This window comes from Pinus tabuliformis, chromosome 3_2 (assembly GCF_031772625.1).
Source record: "Pinus tabuliformis cultivar Carrire ecotype Pingquan chromosome 3_2, CPIR1, whole genome shotgun sequence".
NCBI classification, from domain to species: Eukaryota; Viridiplantae; Streptophyta; class Pinopsida; order Pinales; family Pinaceae; genus Pinus; species Pinus tabuliformis.
Genome location: NC_142302.1, coordinates 1,210,031,299 through 1,210,039,082, shown reverse-complemented (window position 1 = coordinate 1,210,039,082; position 7,784 = coordinate 1,210,031,299). Strand labels below are relative to the sequence as shown.

At 39.6% G+C, this 7,784-nt stretch overlaps 1 protein-coding gene across 1 annotated transcript; it reads right to left on the bottom strand.

Moving 5' to 3' along the window:
* Positions 1-3,637: 3,637 nt before the first annotated feature.
* Positions 3,638-6,940, bottom strand: LOC149185099 (uncharacterized). The gene is made up of 4 exons (XM_089415548.1): positions 6,642-6,940; positions 5,363-6,554; positions 4,646-5,254; positions 3,638-4,348 (listed from the first exon to the last, which is right to left on the bottom strand). Exons 1-4 carry the CDS (start codon positions 6,938-6,940, stop codon positions 3,638-3,640), a joined length of 2,811 nt encoding a protein of 936 aa, XP_089271674.1.
* Positions 6,941-7,784: the final 844 nt, after the last annotated feature.

Genomic DNA, 7,784 nt, shown 5'->3' with positions numbered 1-7,784 from the left:
AATGTGGGGATGTTGTGAAAAGGAAGGGTCATCTAGGGTCTACGATTGGGAATGAATATGGCGCTGGACATGCCAGCCTGCGATGGTTGAATGGAATTTTACCAGCAAGCAGAGGGATGGATGGTTGTCTCTCGAAGCTAGACACTCAGAGTTCATTTTGTGGTGTCTGTAAGGGTCATGCTGAGAGGGTTCTCAGTCACTTAGGTTGGGGAAATAGCCATAAAAATGTTAGATTTAGAGGGGAGAGACTTGGAATTAGTGGGCTAGGGCACCCTTTGAAAGAGCGTATGGATGGCCATCTATTCAGGCCTCATACCTAAGGTCGGGGTCGAAGTGTATGCAAAGAATTGGTTATGTTGCGGCATCACCTAAGGAAAAGGAACTTGCACTAGGATGCACGTTATGGACATGTTGGGCTTTGGATCCTTAAATTCTATCGTTATGAAATTGAACCATGGGAAATGGAATTTGTGGAATGGCAGAGCCTACAGGCAACGAAAAAACAAAATATAATTTTATGGAAATTTTGGTGTTGTGCTTCCACATCAGGTCCTTAAGATGGTAAGTAGTCTATGGCATGAAGAGCATCGAGTCTAGCCTCTCCATTTCCATAGAATTAGACAGGTAAGCACTGAGACAGTGAGGAAATGGGTAGAAAAGTGAAAGCGAAGGGTTGAGGCAAGACCTCAAGTGACTAAGGTAAAGGAGGAACCAAGCTTCTCGATCAAGTGACAGAGTAGAAATCCTGTGGATAAATTGATAAATGAAGCAGTGACCACATATAAGGAAGGCACCAATGATGAGATCAGAATGTTGATAGAAGAATGGGAGCAGGACCTAAACCATCAAGCGAGTGTGAATGAAGTTTAAATAGAGGACTGTAGACTCCTCATTCCAGATCTGGGCCACACTAGAGGGAGTGTGATTCAATTTAAACAAACTTTGTATCTTTACTAGTTGATGAAAAGTCTCCTTGGAAAGGCCCTGGAACAAATCTCGGTGAGCATGATGACTCTTGTTCAGGATTTCCCTAATTACAAACAGGATTTTTAGAATCTAGAATTTCAATTGCGAAAACACGATAGACACCTTGGCCACATGGAGAGGCACTTCCCTTGTCTACTTTCATCGACAGAGTTGCCAAGCTCTAGTGGTAAAGATCCAACCCTGGTTGAATCTACCCCCACCAAGTAGGATGAATAATTTCCTCGCTTTCATATATTTTTTATTTACTTATGTGGATAACTTTTAATTTCTAGTTTACACTCATATATGTGCATAGACAAACAGAGTATGGATGTGGACACAATAATTAAACTTATATATCTTGGATATATAGAATCAATATTTTTTGCTACTGGATGGGTTACCATGCAGTTAAGTGGTCAATAAACTTGGTTTCTTGATGGGCAAGTTGATATGACCTAACTTGTTCTTATGTGGTTGTAAATTTTTCATATTTTAATGAAAAGAAAGGATCTACCAAGCTTAGAAAAAAGAAAGAAGCTCAAATAAAACAATCTCACATCTACATAGTTGTGGGGACATTTAATCGCCCACCCATATTTCACACCTGATATATGCATAACCCAAGCTTTTAATGCCCCAACATTTATTAAGCCAAAAATATTAATTAATTAATCAATATGTATTGCGTTGGAATGTATGCAGAGACACAGAACATTGTGAAAGCAATTTTCTATTCCTTGCTCCACGCAAGAGTCCTTTCGCTCAAAACTTCATCCTCACATGCATTAATCATCCAAAACCATTAATTAATTTATTAATATATAGTATTACACAGGATGAACATGTGCGGAAGAAGTGTGCAAAGGTGAATGCATGTGAAGGTAAAAAATTTCAAATGTAAGTTTTCATTCCTTGTTCTGGAAACCATTTCTCTCGTATAACACTTCTTCCTCAAACACATTTCAAAGAAACATCCTTTAATATTAGATAATATCTATTTAATAAAAAAATGTGAAATCAAAAATGAAATTAGTATTTGGTAAGCTCAAATAACAGGAACCCATGTCGACATAGTAGTGGGGATAGTTAATTTCCCACCCTTATTTTGCACTTGATATAGACGTAACCAAAACCTTTCATGCCACAATCCTTAATAAGACAAAATCGCTAATTAATTCATTAATATGTAGTGTGTGGGAAGACATGAAAAGGTATGTAACATTGTGAAAGAAATTTCCAATTCCTTTCTCGGTACACCCATTCTCCCACACAATACTTTTTCCTCACATTGAAAGACCCTTCGTTTAATATTGGATAATAAATATTTAATTCACAAACGTGAGATAAAAAATGCACATAGTATTTGGGAATCATGAATAACAAGCTTCATTGTTTCCACTTTGATAAAACATTTAGATGATTAAGGTCGTCAAACATAGTTATGAAAACCGCACAACGAATCATTGGTTAAGGAGTTTTTCCATGACTCCTTTGCATCCCAATATCAAAATAAAACAAGCCCACGATGACATAGTAGTGGGGACAATTAATCTCCCACGCTTATTTCACACTCGATATACACATAAATGAAACTTTTCATTCCCAAAAGTTTAATTTCACTAATTAGTTGATTAATATGTAGTGTTGGGCAAGAGGGAGGTGTGTGAAGGAAATATGTGGAGGGGGAATGTATGTGGATGTACGAAATTTTTTTAAACAAAGTTTTTATTACTTGCTCCACACACGCATTCTATCACACCTCACTTCTTCGATAATAAGTATTTAATTCTCAAATGTGAGATTAAAAATGCACATAGTATTTAGGTATTGTGAATACTAAGATTGTTTGTTCTATTTTGATACAATTTTTAAACAATTAAATCCATCGAACAAAGTTTTGAAAAGAACTCCACACACTCATAGATGACCATCAATTCCACCACCCCTCATATACAAGGTGAGAAGATGAAGAAATATCAACTACAAGATGTTTCAATACTCGAGAAAAATCTATGTGGTATAATTGAAATATTTTCTTGGTTGTTGAAGCCCATTTCCAAGAAGCAATCCATCGAAGGTGAATCTTCAGTCTTAAAAGAGGCTTGTTTTTGAAGCATTTGTTTGAAGGATGAGTGTTTTTACCAAAACTCTCTCAAGGATGAAGATAAAAAAGTGACCTTGCACATGGAAAACTCTGTCATAATGTTGGAAATTGACAATTTGTTGTTGTGGAAGAGGAGCATGATCTAGAATACGTGAGTATGAATTGTATTCAAGAAATCCAACACTATGAAATTATATGGGCTTAGAATAGCCTAGAGTATGAAACGACAAATCCTTGTCTTTTTTTTCCCATGGAAAAATTTGTAATTTCATTTATGGAAGAAATTACATTTTGTAGATGCATATGCATATGCCAATATTTTCATCGAGTAGAAGATGAAAATATCAAAAAGCTACTACCAAAAAAATATGGGTAGTAGACCCAACATAGTCCAGGATGAGTTCATAAAATTATCATAAACAGACAAAATATGTATTATCTGGTCCACGCAGGGGGATAATACCAAAATAGAGTGATAGTGCCAATCCTATTGGCCCCTGAACAGTACATAAACAACATAGTAGTAAAAATATGTACAAAATCTGATAAAAAACTGTCCAAAAATTAGACCATTATGTCCATAAATGGTCTATGATAGTACTGGTAACTAGCTCCATCGATCTGCTCCGTAATCAGCCAGTTGCCTTGCCCCCTGTTCGCGCCTTCTTTGGAAAGGCGGTCAGCCTCAGTGTTCCGCTCCCTGTAGATGTGATTGCATGAGAAAGAGTCAAAATTGGAGATCAGTCTTAAAGCTTCATCCAGAATGTGTCTTAATGAAAAAGACCAGCAGCAGGAACGTTTATTCAGCCAGTCACAGACAATCATAGAGTCACCAAACAATTGTAGAGCTTGGCAGTTCTTTTCTGATGCAAATCTGATGATGAAGTAGGTTGCTGAAAGTTCCACAAAATTATTTGTGCCCCCCCACAGACCCATGGAAAGCTTGAAGGAGTGCCTCTCAGAAAGGTGAAGGATAGCCCCGCCCCCCCCACACCCAATATCTTGTGCAGCCCCGTCGAAAAAAGCCCAGGGATGGGAGGGGTCAAAAAGTTCTGGAGAGATGATGCGGGGACGAGTAATGGGGGGATCATCCGGGATGAGGTCAAAATCTGCTTTGATCAAGGCAGCCATGATAGGCCACCGGTGGGGGGAATTATGAAAAATGAGCTGATTACGGGCAATCCAAACAGCCCAACAGAACAATAAGGGGAGATTCCTCAATTTGGTGGGAGAAACAGAAGAATACCAATCAATCCAGGCCATGTCCAGGGTGCCCTGAAGCCAGGTGTAAGGGGATGGAATGACAGATGAAACAAGGTTCTAGAAGTGGCGAATGATCGAGTAGTTAAGGAAGATGTGGGAAGCAGATTCACCCTCCCCTTTGCAGAAATGACACCAGTGAGGGCCCATAAAGGATCGCTTCATTAGGTTGTCCCCTGTTGGAATTCTATTACGGAGGATGCACCACAATAATATTCTGGTTCTAGGAGGCGCCTTGAGTTTCCAGAGGTGTTTCCACCACTTTTGTAGCATGGGAGGCTTATGCGGTTCCGCCAGAACAGAGTATCCTACCTTTGGAGTGTATCTCCCTGATTTCACCAGCGCCCTGATGATCTTGTCATCACCCTTCGTCAGCCTGATATGAGCTTCCAGCAGAGCTTGTATGAAGTTCCTCCAATGCTGCTGCCAAGGAGGGGGAATGTTGAGCTGAAGGTCGGATTTCCAAGCCTGTTGAAGAAACGTGGTGTTAAAATCATCTGCTATGTGTTCAAGGTGGGTGATATGCTGCTCCCTTAGGTACAATAAGAGTTCGGCCAGTAGTCTGTGCATATTGCCGCAGCCAATCCACGGGTCAATACCTATGCGAACCTTGTTCCCAGATTTTATTCTCCAGGTGATGCCCGCACGAATGGGATCCAAAGCCTTCAGGACAGCCTTCCAGATAATCGAAATGCCTGAGTAGAGCCTAGCCGGTCTACTAATCCATTCCAGAACATGAGTAGGGGTGATATATTTAGAGTAGGTGACTCTTGTCCAAAGGCTGTCCGAAGCAACCAACTGCCAACCAAGTTTTGCAGCCAGGGCTGAGGAGAAGTCATTAAGCTTTTTAAGTCCCCAGCCGCCCCATTTTTTAGGAAGTGTGAGGGCATCCCATTTGAGCCAAGCAAAAATTCTTCTCGACTATTTGCCCCGCCATAAGAATATACAGAAAAGATTTTGAATTCTTACCAGAATGCCCCTGGGAATCTAGGCAAGTGACATCCAATAAACAGGGGTTGCTTCAAGTACACTCTTAATGAGAGTCAAGCGGCCTGCATGAGACAAAAATCTAAAATACCAAGTATTTAGCCACTTTTCCAACTTAGCAATGAGCCAAGTCCAGTCTGCAATCTTATAACCAATTGGCTTTAGCTTATATCCCAAATATTTCATCCCCTCCTCTAGAGCCAACAAGGTAAAATTGAATCTTTGGAGTGCATAATGAATTTCATGCTGAGTGTAGGCTGCAACCAACAAAGAGGATTTTCCTTCGTTGATGATCATACCAGTGGTTAGTTGAAATAAAGAAAATATATCTCTGAGCGAAGTAATATCCCCCACACTTCCGTTGAGGAAAATCAGCACATCATCCACGAAAAGTAAGTGAGTGAGTGTGCGATCCTCTGTGATCTTAATGCCAGCAAATCTGCCTCTCCTGTGCTCTTCCGTGATTAACCGACCAAGGCCTTCCATGATTAAGAGGAAAAGTAGAGGGGAGAGAGGACACCCCTGTCTAAGGCCACGAGTCGACAAGAAAAAAGGGGATGCACTCTCGTTGACCAAAACACTGAAAGGAATGTTAGAAATACATCCCATGATCCATTTTATGAAAATGTAAGGGAAACCAAGGTGAGAAAGTAGCATTCTCAAATATAACCAGTTCACCCGGTCAAAATCTTTAGATAAATCCACCTTCATGATCATACCTTTGCCCTTCCTGCTGTGAAGAGAGTGTAAAACCTCCTGAGCCGTTCCAATCGCTTCATGTATTTGTCTATCCTTCAGGAAAGCAAATTGTTCAGGCAAGATATGTTTAGATAAAATGGGCTTCAGTCTGTTAGCAATAATTTTAGCAATAATCTTATACAGACAGTTACAAAGTGAAATAGGGCAAAAATCAGCAAAAGTGGATGGGTTGTCTGCCTTCGGGATCAGAGCAATGAAAGTGGATGAGATGGTAGCTTCCATCCGACCCAAGACCCTAGTCTCCTCCACCACTCTCAGCAGATCCCTTCCAATCAGATCAAAAAAAGACAAGTAAAATTCGATGGTCCATCCATCAGGACCAGTGTTCTTCTCCTTGCTGAAACCCTTTAAGGTATCCTCTAGTTCCCCTAGAGTAACCTCCTGAATCAGAAACTCCTCATCTTCCTGATCCACATAACGAGGGAAAAGCTGTGCCACCCTGATAATTTCAGCTAAATTAATCTCCCCTGGGTCCCTGTAGGCTTGTTTAAAATGGGAGGTAGCGAGAGCAGCGAGCTAGGGGAAAGTATGTGCTGTCCTTCCCTGATCATCTTGCATTTGCCAGATTGTATTGACAGCTTTCCTCCCGTTTGCAAATTTATGAAAGAATTTAGTATTTGCATCACCTTCTTGAATCCAGATGGCCCTACTCCTTAATCTCCATTTGTCTTCTTTTTCTTTTAGGATTTTACCTCGAGCCGAGAAGAGGGATGTGATATGATTCTTGTGCTCCTCAGAGCTGTAAAGACCCCCTTGTTCTTTTTCAAAGAACTCCAGGTCATTCTCAATTTGTTTCAATGCATGATCATCCTGTAGTCTTTTTTGATGGGCCCATCTTTTAGACAATTTCCTTAGCTCCATTAAGTTATTGATAAAACCAGTTGAAAATGAGCTACCAACCCCTAGAGGGTTTGATTTCCAAAAATCTGTGACCATGCTGATATAAGAAGCATCATTTAACTAGGTAGAAATGAACTTGAAAGGACCCTTCGGCTTGTCACTTCCACATCCAATCTCCATGTAAATTGGCATATGAACGACAAATCCTTGTCATATCCAAGACTAGTTCTATTTTTCTATTAGCAACTTCTTCCCAAGGTATGATGATGGGCTTGGGAAGTGCAAGCTGAAATTCCACATCTACATGCAAATCTGTGTTTGCACTGTGCACAAAATCAACCTCAACTTTACTAATTTGATCACTTTCTACCAGTTGATGGGAGTTTGTCTCAAACTCAAATAGAGAATTGTTCTAAAAAAAACCATTTGAGAATGATGTATTTTATGTTGTAACTCATATTGATATAGCTAAGATTCATACTATAAAATTTCAATCTTGTCTTGCGCATTTGTTGACAAAATTTAATAGATGCAAGAGTAGTTTTGCTAATTTTTATTGTGTCCTAAATAGTATAAGATATCAGATTGTTTAGTAATTATATTACTCCATTAGCCATTTTCCAATTGAAGACTATTGGTTAATTTTAATTATGGAGGTGTGCTCAACCCAAATGAAGTTCTTCTACTCTCAAAGAAATTAGAGGTGTCAGCAAAACTTGTTGAAGAAGTATTACCAGCACAAAATGTAAGTGTAATGCCAAACCTGGATATCAAGAACAAAAGAAAGATATTGTCCAGACCACTTCTATATCACAAAGAGAAGAATGTTGATGTAGTCCTGAGGTTTATGATAATATGCAAAGAT